The sequence below is a fragment of the Podarcis liolepis genome, assembly GCF_965112155.1.
Source record: "Podarcis liolepis genome assembly, chromosome: 11".
Taxonomy (NCBI): Eukaryota; Metazoa; Chordata; class Lepidosauria; order Squamata; family Lacertidae; genus Podarcis; species Podarcis liolepis.
In genome coordinates this window covers 55003073-55025753 of record NC_139565.1, presented here as the reverse complement: position 1 = coordinate 55025753, position 22681 = coordinate 55003073, and the positions used below count along the sequence as shown (strand labels likewise).

Here is a 22681-nt window from a genome sequence, read left to right as displayed (position 1 = left end):
AGTGGTTTAGTCATGCTGGCCACATGACCCGGAAAGCTGTCTGTGGACAAAACACCTGCTCCCTCGGCCTGAAAGCGAGAGGAGCGCCACAACCCCATAGTCGCCTTTGACTGGACTTAACAATCCAGGGGTCCTTTACCTTTTTTTACCTACCCTTGATTAGGTTTGATCCAGCAGGGATCACCTGATGTTTTGCGACAAGGATGCCATTGAGACAGGGATGCGCAAAGTAGAAAAATACCAGCTGATCTTGAGCAAGGTAGCCAAGCCATATGCCACACGCATATGGTTAAGGTCTCTGATCAGCTTGACTCAAGGAAGGAAGGGGGGGAAATCCTTACTGCACCAAACTAAATATGGCAAAGTGTCAGTTCCAGAGTTGAGTCAAAGCTCACTCAGTGTTAAAGGTAAAGGGACCCCTGACCATTAGGTCCAGTCGTGGCCGACTCTGGGGTTGTGGCGCTCATCTCGCTTTATTGGCCGAGGGAGCCGGCGTACAGCTTCCGGGTCATGTGGCCAGCATGACTAAGCCGCTTCTGGCGAACCAGAGCAGCACACGGAAACGCCGTTTACCTTTCCGCCAGAGCGCTACCTATTTATCTACTTGTACTTTGACGTGCTTTCGAACTGCTAGGTTGGCAGGAGCAGGGACCGAGCAACGGGAGCTCACCCCATCGCGGGGATTTGAACCGCCGACCTTCTGATCGGCAAGCCCTAGGCTCTATGATTTAACCCACAGTGCCACCCGCGTCCCCACTCAACGTTCCCCCCCCCAAATAAAGTAACATTAGGTGCCCCTTCAGTTCATGTCCTGTGGAAGGCTGTCATTTGCCAAAGGGATAGGGAAATAAAAAGTTCACATTCAGGGGGAAACCCTCTGTTTCCAGAGTACAGGTCAGAAATGTAGGACGCTTCCCATATGGATGCACTGCTAAGCAGCTTAAAATGACAAAAGCCTCTGCAATGTGGTGAAAACGCACCACCTTGTGGCTGGAGATGATTCTTGCGAAGCAACACTATTAAAAGGATGCCAGATACTTTAAAAGAAAACCACCAGGTCTGGCGCCAATGCCAAAAATGCCTTATGTTCCAAATTTAAACGACGTCCAAGCTTTACAAGATGACAAAACGAGAATCATTTGATTATTTTTATTATTGTTTTATCACATAAAGGCACACTGATTTTGTTACACTTTATTCCCAGCTCTTAACACTGCACAGCCGGTACACACACTTTATGCAAAATCCATTCAAGAAAAACATTTTTTGGCAGCAATGCAAAATCCCTTCCCCACCTACATTTGCAGAAGTATTCCAGTGCGGTGATCTAACAGCTTGGAAGACAGCATTGATTGATAAAATAGCAGGCTTTGGTGTAAGACATAGTTAGGAGATACTTGGCATCTTAACATTTGTTCAATAAAATTCATACTTAGAAGTCACATTTTAACTCAGCAGGACGTACAAGATAAGTGGAGATTACAGCTAGATTCACACAATTGAATTAGAGATGATCTAGTTATAGTCTTTTTTCCAAAGAAGACTTTGCAATATCCCCCCAGCCTGCCAGATGGTCCATACCAGTCTGTTTCGTGGATTTGCAAACAAGTGGGGCCATCTCCTCCTCCTCCTCTCTAAATTCTTCTAGTGAGCATGTAACAGTTGGTGGAGAGTCCATCCAAGATTCTCCAATTTCCTTTAGGCTGTCTTCTCAATGATAACAGCTATACCTTGGCCTCCTCCAATGCAAGCCGAACCGACTGCATATTTACCTCCACGGCGCCTATAAAAAAACGAGAGAGAATAAACAAGAAAATAAGTTATCAAGGCATCACGACTCAAGCCTTGCCATCTGTTCTGAAAGACTTTTAATTATTTGAGTTCTACCGTTCCTTTCTTTTGCTCCACAGAATGACATCTAGGGCAAGGACTGGCAAGCACCTTGCACTGTGATGCCTTGATGTTGGTGGGAAGAGTGTTTCCTACAGCAGATAAGCAGGCTGACATACCGTATTTTTCACTCTATTGGACGCACCGGACCATAGGAGGGGGAGAACAGGGAAAAAAAAATTTTTTTCTTGTTCTCGCCCTCTAAAACAAGGTGTGCTCTGTGCGTTCAAGGTGCGTTCACCCGAAGCCTCCGGAGCCCAGCAGGAGTTCCCGCTGAGCTCTGGAGGATTTGGGTTCCTTTCAACTTGCTCTTTGGGGCTGGCGAGGGGGAGGGGGAGAAAGCTGCTTTACCCACCGCCAGCCTGCAAACCAGGTCGGGGAACAGCGGGAAGGCGGCGCTCCGCCTCCCCGCTGTCCCCTGAGCTTGTGGGGCTGGCGGTGGGGAGAAGCGCTGCTTTCCCCACCGCCAGCCTCCAAACCAGGTTGGGTTTGGAGGCTGCTATCTGCAAGCCTTGGGAGCCTGGCGGGAACTCCCGCTGCGCTCTGAAGGCTTGTGGATAGCTTCCTGAAGCCTGGCGAGCGAGAGGGGTCGGTCCGCACTGACCCCTCTCGCTATCCAGGCTTCAGTGAAAGCCTGCATTCGCTCCATAGGACGCACACACATTTCCCCTTCATTTTTGGAGGGGGAAAAGTGCGTCCTATAGAGCGAAAAATACGGTACTTGCTGGAGGGAAGGGAACACACAGCCATGTTGCGTGGACCAAGCTACACTCCTTGTGAATCTGAGCCAGACTGCAATTAGCGAGCTAAATTCTGTTTATTTTTATCTCAGCTTCTTTATACCAGTTCCAACTATTTATCCATCTAGCCCACTATTGACCCCGACTCTGAGCTCTCCAGGGTCCCATGTGACGGTCTTCTTCTCCATGACTTCCTACATCATCTTCTTAAAACGCAGATGCCAACCGTGCTCTTTTCCAAGCATGTATTCCACAGCATTTTAAAAAGCAAAACCGAGAAGCGTTCCCAAGAAGTTCCTTCAGGCTATTCACTGACCTTAGTTCGTGAACCAGGTGAGCAGTGATCCTTGAACCCGATGCCCCCAGTGGGTGACCCAAAGCAATGGCTCCTCCATTGACGTTTGTTTTCTCTGGGTCGAGATCTAAAACCTTCTCTACTGACAAGTACTGTGGAGCAAAAGCCTCATTGACCTTGAAACATGAGAGAGAAAGTTGGAAACACCTATATGTTGGACTGCTGTAACATACTCTACTTGGAGCTATCCTTGAAGACAGTTCGGATGCTTCAAAAGTGATGCAGAAAGCAGCTTTTGCAAGGGGTGGGTGAGCAGAAAACCACTGGACAAAAGTATATATATATATATATTTAAAAATCAAAATGAGAACATGAAAGGTCAGATGCAAATCCTGCTTTAAACCTTTAACTTCCCAACTTATTTAAGAATGTCTGTAACCTCTTTCTAACTCATAAAACTCAAGGTGGCAGACCTGAAAAAATGAATAACATAAATTGCAAAACATATACTAAAAACACAACCAAGTTCCAAATAAAATATCATCCAAGAACTGAAGGGAGCATAATAATAATAATAATAATAATAATAATAATAATAATAATAATAATAATAATAACAACAACAATAATAATAAATCTAATATTCATGGCAAATGTTGGCTTGAACCAACAATAAAGAGGTGCTGAAATGCAACCAGAGAAATAGCTATACAGATCTCCTGAGTTAGGGAATTTCAGTTCCAGTGTTTGAAAGCTGCTTCCAATAAGAGATGAACAATCTTCAGCAGCCTGTACTTAGACCCTGCCTAACCCATAGGCAGACCAAAGACTGCACTTAATAGTTCACTTTTAAGTGAACGTCACTCGACTATAGCTTATCTCGGGAAAAGCTGAGCTTAAGTTCCCATCAGTTCCGGCCAACGTGGCCAATGGATATGGGGTGATGGGAGTTGTTTCCAGCAAAATCTGTAAGGCCATAAATTCCCCACCATGTGAAGGCCATATTAAGGTATTGTTTCATTCTTTTTGGGTTCTGCACAGCTTTCCTTACCTCAACTAAGTCCATGTCTTTCAGGGAAAGGCCAGCTTTCTTCAGGGCTTCAGTAATAGCAGGCACTGGACCTTTGTTAAAAACATACACATGCATGAGGGCAAGTAGAGGAACTGATAGTTCAGTGCCTTATATATACACACACACACCAAGAGTGGGCAACCTGGTGCCCTGAGGATGTGGCTGGACTACAGTTCCCATCATCCCTGACCACTGGCCATGTTGGCTGTGACTGATAGGAGTTGCAGTTCAACAATGTCTGGGGCGGCGGGGGGGGGGGGCAGCAGGTTGCCCAATTCTGATATGTCCCCCCACTCCATTAAAAAAGAAAAGGAAAACAGGGAAAGGTAACTTTATTCTGTGAACCGCCCTAAGCCCTGCAGGTATAGGGCGGTATATAAATTTAACAACAACATCTAATATGCCCACTCACTTTGTTCCAGAAAGGGAACTCTCCATTAGGATTCTTCTTCTTATTATTATTATTATTTATACCCCGTCCATCTGGCTGGGCTTCCCCAGCCACTCTGGGCGGCTTCCAACAAAATATTAAAATACAGTAATGCATCAAACATTAAAAGCTTCCCTAAACAGGGCTGCCTTTAGATGTCTTCTAAAAGTCTGGTAGTAGTTGTTTTCTTTGACATCTGGTGGGAGGGTGTTCCACAGGGCGGGTGCCACTACCGTGAAGGCCCTCTGCCTGGTTCCCTGTAACTTGGCTTCTCGCAGTGAGGGAACCGCCAGAAGGCCCTCGGCGCTGGACCTATTAGACTAGTTACTTAAAGATGTCCCAGAGACTTACAACAAATTTAGAAACATGAACATAAATCATATAACGGGCCCTGAGGGTCATCCAGTCCAACCCCCTGCAATACAGGAATCTCAACTAAAGAATACATGGCAGATGGCCGTCTAGCTCTGCTTAAAAACCTGGCTCCAAAGAGTTGTCAGCGAAGGAGCCAGGGGGACCTCACTGGGGAGAGCTTTCCACAGATGGGGAGCCACAACTGAAAAGGCCCTGCCCCTTGTCATCCTGCTCCGAGGCTCCCTTAAAGAAGGGCCTCAGGATTTCATGCTGTTGCTGCAAATCAGGATTTGCGTAGGCCACCTTGCACACGCTGGGAAAGTCCCCAAGACTGTAACTTACCAATGCCCATGATGTTGGGGTCGCATCCGGACGCATGGTAGGCTACTATTCTAGCCAATGGCGTGAGGCTGTGCTTTTTCACGGCTTCTTCACTCGCTATTATCACTGCTCCGGCCCCGTCACATACCCCCTAGAAAGAGAAAAACAGACACTAAATCTGCGGCTGAGCATTGACAAGAGTTTGCCCTGGATTAGATGTTATGCGGACTCAAAAGGGCAGCTTATTGAAATAATTGAAATACTTTATTGTCACTTGTACAACTTGTATACAATTGAGATTACACGAGCACCCCCCCCAGCTCTCTTAAGTCTTAATTCCCCTCATTTACTGACGCACACCCACCAAACCCAAAAGTCAGTTGCCCTGTTGTTATCTTTTCATTCAGCAGCCTAACAGCCCATGGATAGAAGCTGTTCTTTACCCTGTTGGTGCGACTAATCATGCTTCTATATCTTCTGCCTGAGGGCAGGAGATCAAGAAAGTGCCGGCCAGGGTGTGAATCAACCCTGAGAATTTTCCTCACTCTCCTGTGGCAACGTTCTTCCATTATTTCATCCAGCGGATTCACGGGACAGCCCATAATATCTTGTACTGTATTCACCACCCTCTGTAGGCACTTCCTATCAGAGGATGTCAGAGCAGTCATCCTGGGCCATAAGAACTGGACTGCCCAATAAGAGGGCCATTCTCGAGTAAAACTGATCAGTGGCAGAGACATATATGACTTTGGTCAAGCTTAACCTCCACTATTAACACTCAGGTTTTAAGAAGAGGAGGAGTTTGGATTTGATATCCCGCTTTATCACTACCTGAAGGAGTCTCAAAGCGGCTACCAATCTCATTTTCCCTTCCTCCCCCACAACAAACACTCTGTGAGGTGAGTGGGGCTGAGAGACTTCAAGAAGTCTGACTAGCCCAAGGTCACCCAGCAGCTGCATGTGGAGCAGGAAGCGAACCCGGTTCACCAGATTACGAGTCTACCACTCTTAACCACTACACCACACTAGCTCTCAAGAAGAAGAGGTTGGATGGCTGTCATGGATGCTATGGTTGATATTATGGTTGAGATTCTTGTAGCAGACTCGGCAAATCTCAATTTCTGTAATGTTACTGCTTTTGCAAAAATGGCATCGCTTGCAATGCTTTATTAACTGCACCCCAGAGCTGGCTTGTTGTGGGCAAGGATAACTGACTAATAATAATAATAATTTATACCCCACCCTCTATTTCATATGGTATGATTTATTTTTTAAAAAAAGAACCCTGAGTAATCTGACTTCAGCTCCAGGGAAAGGAGCAACATCTGAGCAAATCGTTCTTAGACCAGGATTTTAAGCTCCCTGGCTCACCGAGGCATTTGCAGCTGTGACGGTCCCATCTTTCTTGAAAACTGTAGGGAGCTTTGCCAACTGTTCCAGAGTCGCCTCCGGTCGAGGGTGCTCATCCCGTTCCATGCTCTGCTTGCCTTTCTTGGTTTTCACTTCAATAGGTGCCATTTCAGCTTTGAAGTGTCCGGCTTCTTGGGCTATAAAAACAAGGCAGCCAACGTCAGTACGTCACAGAGGAAGAACCCAAAGAGATCAGAAAAACCCTCTGCAGGGGCCGTGCTTGAGGTAGATGACAAAGATGACACCCAGTGCTTCTCTTTTAGAAAAAGGGGTGCTGGGACTCACCATGAGCTTGTTAAAGTACGTGCCACTATTTTAACCAGTGCTTTCCTTCTAGGAAAAAGGTGCTGGTACTGCGTACCTTTGAGCACCCCCAGAAAAAAAGCACTGATAATAATTTTATTATTTCTATGTCTTCCATCTGACTGGGTTGCCCCAGCCACTCTGGGTGGCTCCCAACAAAATACTAAAATACAATAACCTATTAAACATTAGAAGCTTCCCTAAACAGGGCTGCCTTCAGATGTCTTTTAAAAGTCAGACAGTTGTTTATTTCCTTGACATCTGAAGGGAGGACGTTCCACAGGGCAGGCGCCACTACCAAGAAGGCCTCCTGCCTGGTTCCCTGTAACCTCACTTCTCTCAGTGAGGGAACTGCCAGAAGGCCCTCGGCGCTGGACCTCAGTGTCCGGGCTGAACGATGGGGATGGAGACGCTCCTTCAGGTATACTGGGCCAAGGCCATTTAGGGCTTTAAAGGTCAGAACCGACACTTTGAATTGTGCTCGGAAACGTACTGGGTGCCAATGTAGGTCTTGTAGGGTTGGTGTTATATGGTGCTTGGTCTATGGGGTCTCCTTCCAGCAGTGACCCCTCTAGATGGTTGGTTTGACCAGACGTGTAAGTACTTAGAGCCAAGAACAATGACGGAGGGCAAATAGAGCAACTGCACGGTCTGTGTGATCTCTGCTGTATGTTTTGTTGTTAGAAACCGCCGTGTGCATGGTACAGTGCTACCTCTAGTTACAAACTTAATTCGTTCCGGAGGTCTGTTCTTAACATGAAACTGTTCTTAACTAGAGGCGTGCTTTCGCTAATGGGGCATCTTGCGCCGCCAGCACACGATTTCCGTTCTCATCCTGGGGCAAAGTTCTCAACTCGAGGTAACTCTTCCAGGTTAGCGGAGTTTGTAAACTGAAGTGTTTGTAACCTGAGGCGTTTGTAACTCGAGGTACCACTGTAACATAGAAAGGCAGTACCTCGGGTTAAGAACTTAATTTGTTCCGGAGGTGCGTTCTTAACCTGAAACTGTTCTTAACCTGAGGTACCACTATAGCTAATGGGGCCTCCTGCTGCCGCTGCGCCACCACCACACGATTTCTGTTCTCATCCTGAAGCAAAGTTCTTAATCCGAGGTACTATTTCTGGGTTAGTGGAGTCTGTAACCTGAAGCGTCTGTAACCTGAAGCATCTGTAACCCGAGGTACCACTGTATACAAATGAAAAATGAAATAAAATGAAAAATGAAACTGCAAAACGGTGCCTAAGGAACCACATCTTTGCAAATGTGCTGCCTGTAGAAAACTGCAAGCACTCTATGGCACTTACTCCCTGGCAAGTTACATGGATGAGCAACGTGACACAGTTTTCCAAAGCAGATACGGAAAGACAGCATTGGTTAGGTTTTGCTCACTAATTTTGTGTGTGTGTCAAGCCTGAAAGAACTGGCCAGTGAAATTGGTTAACATTTGCTCATCTTAAAATACAGTGGTACCTCGGGTTAAGTACTTAATTCGTTCCGGAGGTCCGTACTTAACCTGAAACTGTTCTTAACCTGAAGCACCACTTTAGCTAATGGGGCCTCCCGCTGCTGCCGCGCTGCCAGATCACGATTTCTGTTCTCATCCTGAAGCAAAGTTCTTAACCTGAAGCACTATTTCTGGGTTAGCGGAGTCTGTAACCTGAAGCGTATGTAACCTGAAGTGTATGTAACCCGAGGTACCACTGTAGTCAACGTTTTTAGTCAAAACAGCCTTTTAATACTGTTTGGGGGAAGCTGGGAGGGAAGGGAAACATTCCCCCTCTCTTTTTCCTTGCATTTTGTTTTCTTCATGAAAGAGCATTCCATCACGCAAGTCCGCGGCTTGGAGTGGTGGAGCCCAGAGATAGGTCTACCACCTGCCACTTATGAGAACTAGGCTTCCCTTTGAAATGGATGACGCTACTGTACGTTTTTAACCCTTGTAAATCCACTGACCAGCTTTCCACCTCTGCTGTGTCTTTACTGCATAGCGATCACAGTCTTCCCTTGTGATGTTGTATTTCGCAGCAAGGTTTTCAGCCGTAACCCCCATAGGGGTTTTAATATGCAGATCGGTCAGCCCTGCCCACAGCGTGTCTTCCAGCTGCAAGGGGGATGAAACAGACAACGCAACAAGATTAGTAACACCATTACAAGATTTTGGGGGTAATGAATTCTGTGCTTGTGGGAAAAAGCCAAACAACACAACACAAACAATGGCCAGCTTCAGGAATGACTACCAGGCAACAACTACCAGATATACACAAAGCTGCTGAGAGCAATGGCACCCAACGCCAGTACCTTGAGATCGACTCCAAGTTTTGTTCCAAAGCGGACATTTCGGACAGCATATGGACTTTGGCTCATACTTTCTGTTCCACCACACAGCACTACCTCCGATTCTTTAAGGCAAATTTCCTGTTTTGAGTGGGAAGAGAGAGAAAAAGCTCATTAGGGATTTTTTATTTCACCATTTCAGGTTAGTAGTTGTGCGTCAGATAAGTGCATCAGAAAACACCTCAGATGAATCTAGACCAAGGAAGGACTTGGCAATACTGTGGTACCTCGGGTTAAGTACTTAATTTGTTCCGGAGGTCCGTTCTTAACCTGAAACTGTTCTTAACCTGAAGCACCACTTTAGCTAATGGGGCCTCCCGCTGCTGCTGCACCGCCGGAGCACAATTTCTGTTCTCATCCTGAAGCAAAGTTCTTAACCTGAGGTACTATTTCTGGGTTAGTGGAGTCTGTAACCTGAAGCGTATGTAACCCAAAGCGTATGTAACCCAAGGTACCACTGTACCAATTTACTTTTGGAGGGACAGCTGGCCAGTGCATGAAGGGGAAAAATGCTACGCCTCCACACCACCTTTCCACAACCCTGTGGGTGTTGCACGAGGCTCCAAAAATTGTGTACCTGCACTAGGAGCTGCGTGCAGAGGAAGAGTGGCTGTCTACTACCCCCAATATCAGAGGCAGAATACAACTGATTACCAGTTGCTGCGGGAACAACAGTGGGACAGAGCATCTACTTTCCTGTCTCGCTTGCAAGTTTCCCATCGGCAACAATGGGACTCTGCTGGACTAGTTAGTCCTTTGGTATGATCTAGCAAGGCTCTTATGTTTCCTAATCATTTTGCAACTACTTTGGAAGAGTTTTTGCTTTAACGGCACGGGCTTCTCCAAGAACTTTGCACTGGCTGTCTTTTCTTTTCAGGCACAATTAGAAGTTTATAGGGCCTTCGATAGCTTGGAGACCACCTCCTTCCATAGGACCCGCCCTTTTAAAGTCATCAGCTATGTCATAGGTGGTGGGAATCTCTAGCCCAGAGGCTCAATGGAGGTCCCAGGGCCTCTCTATCAAGCCTGCCCGACCCTAGGTGGTCCCTTTGTGTTGTGTTTAGAAATTGAGAGCACAAAGAGGCAATTAATTGATGGTGCAATTAATTGATGGCCTACAGAACTCCATGTCATTGCAGAGCACATTTTGTAAGAGATATAGTTTGTGCCTGTTTGGGCTAGCCAAGCTTAAATTGAGGAAATGGATCAGATGACGCGAGAATATTACAGTGGTACCTCGGGTTGCATACGCTTCAGGTTACAGACGCCGCTAACCCAGAAATAGTACCTCGGGTTAAGAACTTTGCTTCAGGATGAGAACAGAAATTGTGCTCCGGCGGCGCGGCGGCAGCAGGAGGCCCCATTAGCTAAAGTGGTGCTTCAGGTTAAGAACAGTTTCAGGTTAAGTACGGACCTCCAGAATGAATTAAGTACTTAACCTGAGGTACCACTGTATTCTGCTCTGTTGTTTAGTTTTCTCTTTCATCACCAGTTTTGTGAACTGCTTTATAAAAAAGTACAGTTGCGGACGGGATCCGTTCCGGAGCTCCGGTCAGATCCCAAGGTTTCCACAACTGGAGGGATTGCTTCTGCGCACACGGCAGTAGAGCTCTTCTGAGCATGCGGCGAAACCCAGAATACTTGCGGGTTTGCTGCGTTCGTATCCTGAAGGATACGCAACCGGAGGTATGCGTATCCAAAGGTACCACTGTAGAGTAAGCCATTCACAGTAATGCCCTTGTCTCCACTTTGCAACTCTCTGGTTATTATCATGCAATTAAAAAGAAAGATGGGAGTATCCAACACATTTATTATTTTCCCATTTCTCGAGTCTCTGCCTGACTTGCACTGGACAGCTGGGCTGATGGAGGACAGGAGAAACTTAGCAATAGGGTACCGCGAGAGCAAATCTAGTACCTGGCATCCATTGACGATGGACTGGAAGCCTGATCCACACAATCTGTTGACTGTTAGGGCAGGAACTGGGACGGGAACTCCAACACGCAAACCCACGTGCCGCGCGAGGTAAGCAGCATCCGCAGAGCTCTGCAAGGAAGGGCAGACGTACCACTTGGTTAATGCTGCTCAAAGCAAAAAAATGCAGGTAATGCATAAACTGCAATGCTTGGAAGTGAGAAAACATACAGAGGATTGGCCTCCAAAGATGCCATGTTACAGACTTGCTTGGAACCAAGCTCTGCTGAACACAGTGAAACTAACTCAGATTAAACATGCGTAGGATTGAGCTGCATGTAACTTTAAGGGAAGTCTAGGGCAGGCATAGGCAAACTCGGCCCTCCAGATGTTTTGGGACTACAATTCCCATCATCCCTGACCACTGGTCCTGTTAGCTAGGGATCATGGGAGTTGTAGTCCCAAAACATCTCGAGGGCAGAGTTTGCCTATGCCTGGTCTACGGTGACAGCACACTCAAATTCTGTTGCAATGGGTAGAGATAATGTTCCAATGTCTAATTTGGAACTCCCCTCCCTCTTTGGAACATTTCCCCCATAGAGGTGTGGATGGTAATGTTGTTGGCCTTCCATTGCCCCGTCAAGCCATGTGTTATCCCAGGCTTTTGGAGGAATTGCTTAGCCTGCTCTGGAGTTTTATGTTGCCCTATTGCTGATGTGGTGTAGTGGTTAAGAGCAGTAGATTCGTAATCTGGGGAACCGGGTTCGCTTCCTTGCTCCTCCACATGGGCTAGTCACACTTCTCTGAAGTCTCTCAGCCCCACTCACCTCACAGAGTGTTTGTTGTGGGGGAGGAAGGGAAAGGAGAATGTTAGCCACTTTGAGACTCCTTAGGGTAGTGATAAAGTGGGATATCAAATCCAAACTCTTCTTCTTCTTCTTTGGTGAAAAGCAGCCTAACCATCTTAATAAATATTCACAGTGGAATACCTCATGCCTGCTGGGATTCTGGGCATGATTTGGGAGAAATGGTCTTGCAGGGAAAATTTGAACACTTGGGAGGCTGAGTTCAGCCTGAAGGATGGCAATTTCCCATCCCTGGTTTAGGTTACCATCATGAAAGCCAGTTATATGCAGTGATGTGAGGTGGGAAATTTTGTGTCCCACAGGTTCATAAGCAACACTGAATGGGTGACAACCGCAAATACAGTATTAAGCAAGCCTGCCACTTTCAAAGTTGTAATTAATGCTTTTCAGGTGTTTATCCCTGGCATGTTATGTGAGTCAGCATATCTCATGCAGTTCTTTGGATTAACAAAATTTATTGGTGTGTCAACAGTTTCCAGTAAAGGTAAAAGTAAAGGGACCCCTGACCATTAGGTCTAGTCGTGGCCGACTCTGGAGTTGCAGTGCTCATCAAGCTTTATTGGCCGAGGGAACCAGCATACAGCTTCTGGGTCATGTGGCCAGCATGACTAAGCCGCTTCTGGCGAACCAGAGCAGCGCACGGAAACACCGTTTACCTTCCCGCCAGAGAAACACCTAATTATCTACTTGCACTTTGATGTGCTTCCGAACTGCTAGGTTGGCAGGAGCAATGGGAGCTCACCCCGTCGCGGGGATTTGAACCGCCGACCTTCAGATTGGCAAGTCCTAGGCTCTGTGGTTTAACCCACAGTGCCACCCGCATCAAAATTTATTAGTGTGTCAACAGTTTCCAGTACCTTTGTTTAAATTTAAGGATCGGGGGGTAGAAACAATGTAAGTGAAGTACATGTGTTTGTATTTAAAATTTACAAGTATTCCAGTCAAATTTCCATAAAACACAGCATTTAAGCTGCATTAAGCACACTTTAATTTCACCCCTAAAATAATTTAGGTCCAATACTTGAGTTGTAGCAAGACAAAAAAATAACATGGGACATGTTTTTTGCAGTTTTCTTACTTAAATACAAATAAAATAAACATGTTCAATTTGGCATAATTTTTTAAAAAACTGGATGCAAAGTAAAAATCTTCCCAATATAAATTACCCTATGCAAATTATCCTAGGATACGAAGAACCAAAGCTCTTCTCTGCATAGGAAATTCAGAAAACACCCACACCATAGGCAAGAGTTTAGAATATAGGGAAAGGCAGGTCAAGGCTTTGGTTAGTATTAGTTATATAAAGAGCTTTCATTTTCACTGTGTTAATAATAAGACATGTGAACTTGGGTTAAGTTACTCTAAATGTCTTTGTTCATTAAGGACTGTACTTGTTATCTGCACACAGAGAAAAATGAAAAAGTTGTAAAGAAAGCAAAACACATTCTGTAGGGTGCAAAAACATATTTACACGATCGTGTGCATCTCATTCCTACCCCCAACAATGCCAGCAGGGGCAAATTCAATGACACAGAATACTCCAAGGGAAACTGTTTTACAAGTGACTTGTTAGAGCTGCAGTTGTTCCAGTTTATTTCTAGCTCCTCTGGAATGGGGCAACAGAGCAAACGTAGAAAGAGAAAGAACATTAGCATGAGTGCAACAAGAGGATTTGCCAGCTGGCATCTGCTGTGTCCTACCAACCTGCATGACATTGCCCACAACCACACTGTCAATGATTTCGGGAGACACTTTGCCAGCAGCCAGGGCTGAGCGGGCTGCAATCTCCGTTAAGTCTGTGGCAGTGAAGTCCTTGAGCAAGCCTCCATAAGCCCCAAATGGAGTCCTCTTGGCAGAAACAATGAACACACCTGGAATGGAAAAGTTGGAAAACACAATGAGGTGGTACAGGAAGCTGTCTTATGAAAACTATTGGCTCAGTGAGCACAGTATTGTCTGCAATACTGAAGTGGGGCTCCAGGGTTTTAGTCAGGGAGTCTTTCCCAACCCAACATCATGTGCGCACCAAGCACTGAATCTGGGGCCTTTCACAAAGCCATGTGCTCTACTAGCAAGCCTTTCAAGATGAACATCTGTTGACAGAAGCCCATGGAGATAAATGAAGGCTTAAGATCCTACTCACCCCCTTCAGTGAATACAGCTCTTCTTCTACCAACAACTAAGTATTAAGTAATACGGAAGTGATACGAAAACAAGCCTGCTATTTGCTTAAATTGGGTCCAAAGTATTTGCTTTTTGAGGAGCTGTGTGGAAAAGTGCGCAGTCATCACCAGAGACATCAATTCCCTGTAATACTCATTACTGACAAGGTCTTTACTCCCCAGAGTCTGAAGAAGTAGACCAAAGGCCTATTACGGTAAATAGACCAAAGGCCTATTTAATCCGGCATCGGTTTCTCAGAATGCCAAAAAGATGCCACAATCAAGCCATCAGCCCTCTCCCAGCATGTTGTCTCTGAACCTGGAAGTGGCATATAGCCCCTTATACTCCCTGAAAGGAGAAATTTCAGACTCAAAGGCTGCAAGCTGTGCCTTTTCATGGTTACAGAAAAACACCTGGGGCATTGCACAAGTTTAGAAATGCAAGCCAGTGCAGCAATGTTGTTCATTATGTGGAAACTAGTATACACTCATGACAGCATTTCGTCTCCCTATTTGCATACAAAGTCTCTGCAGCTTTCAAAGCATGTTTTACCAGACATTTTGCAAACTAGTTAACTCCTTATCCACTGAAGTGTCCACATATGCTTAGGGATAGCCAAAGCCTTACAGTGATTCCCATGTCCTATTTCATGATCTCAAGAAGGGACTACCTAGTTCAACATGCCTGGCTACACCAAAGCAGAGCAAGGCCCCTACAGTGCCTAACTTACAAGGGTCTTGCAAAGATTACTGAGATAATATGCAAGAACGGCTTTGCACATTTGAAATACACTGTATAAAACAATTATTATGAGGCTATCCTATTCATGGAAGCTTTGAAATGCTTAAATGATTGCAGTCTAATTTTTAGATGTGTTTTTTTTTTAAAGCCAACTTTTTCATACAAAGTCTCTGCAGCTTGGTGGCTTTTTGCTACAGTAAACATTTCAGTGTAGAATATTATTATTTTTTTAATTTGGAGAATATGGATAGATATATTTCAAAATGATTGACAACCTGTTATACAAATCAGTCAATGCTAGGAGCTGTTTCTTTTTGTTTTCCAATGCATTTCTTATCAATAAAAAAGTTCTCCTCTCAGCCTCCGTTTCCCCATCTGCAAAATGGGAACGATCCGGGGCAGCTGCATGGGCAAACACAATAAAACCTGATTGAAAAGCTCTGCCTTTGAAGAAGAAAGAAATAATAAAAAGCAAAGGTATGCACGCCGGCAATAAAATAATGATAATAAAAAAGAACCACTCTAAGCCTCGTTTCTCCTATCCTGTGCTGCTTCATGTTCTTTGCTCCAAAGCCGTGTTTATTCAAGCTGCCGAGATATGAGTGAGCACAACGCAACATAAAAACAAAGCAAACATAAAAATAAAAATCTTGCATTTGTAGTTTCTAGGACGTGTGCTACTCCCAGATCTGGAAGCGCGTGTGCAGCGTCAGGCTTGCAAAATGCAGCCCTGAAAGGAAGGGGAAGAGATTCGGAAAGAGAAGTTTTAAGCCCGGGGAACAACTACTTGCCTCTGAGCAAAGCCATGGCCGCCGCCGCCTCTTCCGTCTCCTGGGCTGAAGGTCTCCCTTTGCACGCCCTGATGCAATCCCGAGGCCCAGCCTGCAGAGGGGGCGGGCGGGCGGAGGGGGCCGGGACCAGACCTTTCGGTGCTTAGTTTCTTCCCCTCCTCCTCCTCCTCTTGCCCTTTCCCCTACTTCTTCCCCGTCGCCCAGCCTCCAAGTCTGCACAGTCACATCCAGCACAAACGGACTCTGCCTGCTGCTCCTCGAGAGGAGGGAAAAGGTGAGACGCGTGGGCAGGTAACGCGTGTGCATCCTCGAGGGGTGGGATAATGGGGGGGTAGCAACCCCAAATTTGGGTTACTCCTTTGAATTGCACCAATTCAATTGCAATAATAGCAATTGAATTGAATAATACCAGTTGCAAATAATAGCGGTTTCCTTTTTAATAATGCTTTTATTTAGTTTTTGGAATGGGGGGAGAAGGAACTTGTCTCTGGGGAGGGGCAGGGAACTGGGTGCAAGCTCTATAACGCCAAGGTGCTCTCTCCGCATGGTCGTAACGATTGCTACAAAAACGAGGAACCCTCGTGTGGAATCTGCGCCCGCGGATGTCAAACTGGGCGGGGAAAGGAGAGCAACGGGAGGAGCGGTTTGGGGCGCGGCAGATTCGCGCCGGCCGTTTCCGGGGCAACGCGGCCTGCTTCAAGCTGAAGCGCCTGCCTCGGGAGTGTCTTTCTGTGGGTTTGTTATGATTATTTATTAAATTTGTGTGCCGCCCACCACCCATATATTTCAGGGCGGTTCACAGCATAAAAAATACAAGATAATAACACATTGAATGAATTTATTATTTCGGTCACAGACCAGTTCCAGCCCACACACAAAATCATGGAATTCATAAAACACGATAGGGATGCATTTGAATTTGCAATTAGGTATAACAGGGACAATACAGATATAGCAACAGTTTAAAAATATATAAATTAAAACTTAGTCATTAACATATAACCTAAAATTATCATTTAAAACCTTAACCATTATGATAGCACAGCTTGTTCCCTAAGTTTTATGGCAATTGCACAGAATTTGGCTACCCTTAACGTGATCTCAGGATCCTTGTCGTCTACCAGGGATTATAGGCATTGAAGTTCAGATTCATTTGGAGATTTTTGCATAGATAATAACACAAAATGCATGATTAAAACAAGAAAAGCAAAACAATAACTGCCCCCCCCCGCCAAAGTTGGTGGTGGATTCTGGCTCCTCACAGACCTGTGATTGCTCCTACTTTTTAACAAACCAAAGTTCCCAGGATTCTTTGGGGGGGGGTGCTTTCATTTTATGGTGTGTACCCAGCATACCTCTCAAGGTTTTCCCCTCCCTGCATCTCTAACTGCAAGGAGCCACTTAAAAGCCCTCAAAGGAGTGAGCAAACATGCAAATCCATCAGTTTTGAACCATGTACCTTTTATCACTTTATCTCTTCAAGTCTCCCAGACAACTAGGGCAGCCAGGATAAATACTAAGAGTAAATAAGCAAATGAGCAAATAAGATGTCTGCAAACATGACGTGGAGGCTGGCAACATCAACCCCACCAGGACACAGACAGGCTGTGCATCCATAGCATTCACCAGTCAAGGAATGGCTGCTGGGAGGAGTGCAGAGAGAAGAAATGGTACATCTGTAACAGCGAAACTGGCCGCCTTCATCTTACCCAGCTTCATCTTCCCCACAGCAGCGCTTGTAACTTTCCAGCGGTTTGACTTCACTCCCAAAGGCGCACTTCCTCCATTATCTCAAAAGGCAGACGAATGCCAACAAAAACAAAGCACAAAACTCAAAATCTTTGTCATCTTTGGTAGGTCCTAATAATGTTATTACCTTACTAGGTAATAACCCCCTTGTAATATACCAGCACATCATCCTGCAATTTTTGCTTGAATATTCTCCTTTTGCTAATTTTTGTTGCTTAAATGTTTATAGACGGTTTTTGGAAAATTCATAGTGAGTCTCCCAAACAGAGGTTGTTCGGTCGTGCAAAGCCACTCAGTGGAGAAAGAACGAGAGGGCTGTTACTACATCCCTTGCTAGTAGACTCCTGGCATATCTGATAGGCCAGTGTGGGAAGTGGGATAGATGGATCTTGGATATGACGCGTCAGAGATCTCATTGAATCCATTTGGCCTTTCCCGACTGGGTGGTCTTCAGTCACATACCAGCAAATTTGTGTTGTGCAATTATAGCTTATTGGGAGGGTCTTGCTCAACAAGCACTCTTTCCTCAAAAGATAGTAAACTTTTTGCTTTATCTGCCAAAGGTCTCAAGGTCCAGCCCCTGGCATATCCAGTTGAGAAGGGTCAGGTAGAAAGAAGGTGATGAGAAAGACCCTTGTAGTGGTTAAGAGCGGTAGTCACGTAATCTGGGAAACCGGGTTCGTGTCTCCGCTCCTCCACATGCAGCTGCTGGGTGACCTTGGGCCAGTCACACTTCTGTGAAGTCTCTCAGCCCCACTCACCTCACAGAGTGTTTGTTGTGGGGGAGGAAGGGAAAGGAGAATGTTAGCCGCTTTGAGACTCCTGAAGGGGAGTGAAAGGCGGGATATCAAATCCAAACTCTTCCTTGTGAGGGACTCTGAATCTGAGGAGACAATCCTAGGCTACATACAAACACCTGGTATAAGACATATTCCTAAATTCCTAGGGGTAGATTGCTAAATTAAGTTTTTAAAAATCCAAAGGGGCAAAAAAAAAAAAGGGCCAACATTCACAGACTGCACTCAGTAGAGGTCCAAATGGTGTTTCAAATCTCATGGGTTGAACCTAATTGTGAAGTTTGGTAGCGCTGGTTTCTTTTAACAGCCAGCCTCCTGTTTTGAAGGGGAGGCAGCAGTATGGATGGCTGTTTACAGAATCAAGTGTCTCCACTGCATTATGAGGCATTTATATTTTGTCAAAATAAATCTGAACTGAAACAAGATAATATATATGACAAGCCGAAGCTGGGAGCTTTAGTGGAGGGTGAAAAGGCATACTAGACCATGTTTTTGCTATCATTTATTATGAAATCACTTTGAGATGCTTCATAGGAAGTGATTCACGAATGAAATAGATACAAGGCTGTCAGTTTCACGCCTTTTCTGTCATGAAGAACCTGGAGCATCTCAGATTGTTGTTCTTGGGTTATTATGCATATCAGAAATAGATGTATGCAACCTTCCCAAAGCAGTAGCATATTATGTAAAATACTGAAAAAACATTATCAGCCTTCTGTTATAGTTCTTGGGAATCGTAGATTCAGTGATCCTGTTTGCAAGCCCTCTCCTTTGCCCTGCTTCAATAGGTTTTCAGGCTCTCTTTCCCCCTCTGCTTCTGCAGTCCTTAACTTATGCGTCAACTATCCCAGGTTTTTCTCTGCTCACTGTCTTATCATGTTGTTTTAATTTGCTATTGCTGTTACTTCCTTTTCTCCTCTCTGTTTCAGTGTAGGGAGAAGATGCATACATAAATCCATACATCCATAATTTTTTTTAAAAAATATGATTCTGCACTGGGAGTGGGGACTCAGGAAGGTGGAAAAAGGGGCTAGATCAGGAGTGAGAATAATTTTTCTAATCTATCTTGTTCATAAGCTCTTGAAAAAAACTCACCATTGCAGTTCCTGGTCTGTGATGAATAGCCCACTGCGCAATCTGAGTTCTGTGGAACTGAATGATGGAATTTGTGCTAACAAAGGCATCTGAGACCAAGAAATAACTGATATGTCCCTAGTGCTGCAGTTGGATGCTGATCTACAAAAAGAAACTTAAGGAACAATAAAAGGTGTTCCTCAAGTGTTGCTAAGTAGATTTAAACACAGCCTGTCTATATTATGGATATGTCGTAGTTAAGTGTGTTGAACCTGGGGAGATCTGATTGGTGAGATCTGAGTTCAGATTTTTACCCATCCATGAAACCTCCTGGCTGACTTTGAACCAGTCGTGCGCTGTCAGCCTAAACTACCTACCTGAGTAAGAGTTGCTTCTGAATGCCAGGAAACTGCAGGAGAGGAGGGCTCTTGTGCTCTGCTTGCGGGTTTCCCCATGGCATCTGTTTGGCCACTCTGAGAGCCAGGTGATGGACTAGATGGGCCATTGGCCCACTGCAACAGGCTCTTCTTAGGTCCCTCATAGGACTGTTCGGAGGAGAACCATATACAGTGGTACCTCGGATTACATATGCTTCAGGTTACAGACTCCGCTAACCCAGAAATAGTACCTTGGGTTAAGAACTTTGCTTCAGGATGAGAACAGAAATCGGGCTCCGGCGGCGCAGCAGCAGCAGGAGGCCCCATTAGCTAAAGTGGTGCTTCAGGTTAAGAACAGTTTCAGGTTAAGAACGGACCTCCGGAACGAATTAAGTACTTAACCTGAGGTACCACTGTACCTGATTCATTGCAGGAGTGGCTAGATTTATCACATTCATATCTCAGTCAATAGAGCGTAAGACTCAATCATGGGTTGGAGCCCCACTTTGGGCAAAAGATTCCCGCATTGCAGGGGGTTGGATTAGATGACTCTCATGGTCCCTTGCAATGCTACAATTCTCACTCACTCTGCCCCCATTCCAAAACTTTTAACCTTTTAAATCCCACTGTGTAAGAATTGGTACCTTCCTGACTTTCAAATGCTAAGATCTTTATTGACATATGTTAATATCCCAAACATTGAACTCTTTTACCTCCACGCCTCATGAATCTATTCAGGGCGGCAGCTAAAATTGTGCCCATGCCTATTTTGGAATAGGACTAGCATTGTAGCAAGGCACACCCCATTTGTGCTGAACTGTTCCAGAAATTAAGCATGCTCACTTACACAGTGGTGCCCCGCAAGACGAATACCTCGCTAGACGAAAGAGTTTTCCGTTTTTTGAGTCGTTCCGCAAGACGAATTTCCCTATGGTCTTGCTTAGCAAGACAAAACGTATTGCGAGTTCTTGTGAGTTTGTTTCCTTTTTCTTAAAGCCGCTAAGCCGTTAATAGCCGCTAAGCCGCTAATAGCCACTAAGCCGCTAATAGCCGTGCTTCGCAAGACGAAAAAACCGCAAGACGAAGAGACTCGCGGAACGGATTAATTTCGTCTTGCGAGGCACCACTGTATACCAGTTACCTCTGAATACTTTTCACGGAATACAGGTTTTTCTCCAAAAGCTTCTGGAGGGGCTGCCACATTGTAACCCTACCCTTCTAACGGCTCATAGCAATAGAACTCTTACATCATTTGTGAAAGGCTTTCTCTCTGAGTTTGTGGTCTCTCAAATTCGATAAAGTCCCTGTTTTATTATTTGGCTTCTGTTGCTACATTTAAAAAAAAAATATTAAAAAAAACCATTAGCTATGCCAATGCAATTACAGCAGGGATTAAAGGCAAAATACAACAACAACAAGAAAATTACATTGGGAGCAAGGGATCTTGGTTACTAACAAATATATTTGTTCTCCATTGCAGATTTCTTCACGTGGCCCTTGGATCCTGCAGCACAAGCTGCCACGCAGAGAATGAAACAAATGCAAGTAATCCACAGTGTTTAATGGCAGGCTGGTTTTTTAAATAAATAAATGTAATGAAAGGATACCCAATAGTGTGCTATTGGTTTGGTTTTGCCTTGTCTTGGCTGTAGGTTGTTAGTGAGTTTCTCCCATTATGGCAATGGTCCAAAGTTTTTCAAACCACCTTAGCTTTTCTCCTGCTTTCCTATGATGCACTACAGGGAGTCCCTATAAGCAATTCAAACTCATGGGTTGAACCTAATTGTGAAGTTTTGTAGCGCTGGTTTCTTTTAACAGCCAGCCTCCTGTTTTGAAGGGGAGGCAGCAGTATGGATGGCTGTTTACAGAATCAAGTGTCTCCACTGCATTATGAGGCATTTATATTTTGTCAAAATAAATCTGAACTGAAACAAGATAATATATGTGACATGCCGAAGCTGGGAGCTTTAGTGGAGGGTGAAAAGGCATACTAGACCATGTTTTTGCTATCGTTTATTATGAAATCACTTTGAGGTGCTTCATAGGAAGTGATTCATGAATGAAATAGATACAAGGCTGTCAGTTTCACGCCTTTTCTGTCATGAAGAACCTGGAGCATCTCAGATTGTTGTTCTTGGGTTATTATGCATATCAGAAATAGATGTATGCAACCTTCCCAAAGCAGTAGCATATTATGTAAAATACTGAAAAAGACATTATCGGCCTTCCCTATAAGCAATAGGGAAAACATACCTTTTGTTGCTTTTTCCTTAACTGTAGTTGAAACAGCATTAAAGGCTGAAATCCATAAAGCTTCTACCACTGAGGAGGCCCATCACATATGCCATAAAGTGTCATGGAATTCACACCTCGTCTAGCATAGCTGAGAGCTTTTTACCTGCAACTCTAAACAGCCTCAACAGGGTACAGGTTGCTATCTTGTTCCCCTGCAGAGATGGAATAGAGGTATTCACCCTGTCACCCCTTATTCCGTTAAACTTTACTTTTTTATAAGCTTGACTTTCTTGCTTTTGGTCTGTCAGAAGCAACCATGAACCAAATAGGAACGTGAATTGTTTTATTGGCACTTCTTTGCTATAATAATGTTTGCTCTTCAGAAGTGTTAATTCAGGAACCCCTAGAAGCCATAATTATTTAAAAAAACCTATAATCAGAGGTCTACCTTTTAAGCCTCCTGTTCACTTAGGTACAAGCCCCATCATGTTCAGTGGGGCCTACTCCCAAGTAAGGATTCCTTACTTAGTATTCCTGCCCTAGTCTTCACATTTCAAATTGGATTGTTTCTCAAAAGGCCAGGGTACTTTTTCTTTTCCTAGGATAGAATTGTTCAAGAAAAACAGTATGCAAATACATTGTGGTTTAACTTAACTGAAATATATTTCCCTGTCAGCTTGTACTTCGCTATTCTGCCAAATGAAACCAGGGATGTTGATATGTGTATCTGTGCATGCAAGATGCAAATTTCTTGCATACAGCAGTGCAGAGATGAGAACCTTTTGTAAAATGCTTTTGGGGAAGAACTGACGTGGATAAAAGGAG

At 44.8% G+C, this 22681-nt stretch overlaps 1 protein-coding gene and 1 long non-coding RNA gene across 2 annotated transcripts; one reads left to right on the top strand and one right to left on the bottom strand.

Moving 5' to 3' along the window:
* Positions 1-1134: 1134 nt before the first annotated feature.
* On the bottom strand, positions 1135-16073 carry ACAA2 (acetyl-CoA acyltransferase 2). Its single transcript, XM_083466163.1, has 10 exons — positions 15625-16073; positions 13634-13800; positions 11067-11195; positions 9114-9230; positions 8769-8916; positions 6474-6649; positions 5124-5253; positions 3977-4047; positions 2947-3101; positions 1135-1783 (listed from the first exon to the last, which is right to left on the bottom strand). Exons 1-10 carry the CDS (start codon positions 15638-15640, stop codon positions 1699-1701), a joined length of 1194 nt encoding a protein of 397 aa, XP_083322289.1. The 5' UTR covers positions 15641-16073; the 3' UTR covers positions 1135-1698.
* Positions 15743-22132, top strand: LOC310689085. Its single transcript, XR_014517297.1, has 3 exons — positions 15743-15898; positions 21102-21366; positions 21835-22132. It is a non-coding gene; the product is annotated as an uncharacterized lncRNA (long non-coding RNA).
* The last annotated feature ends 549 nt before the right edge of the window (positions 22133-22681 follow it).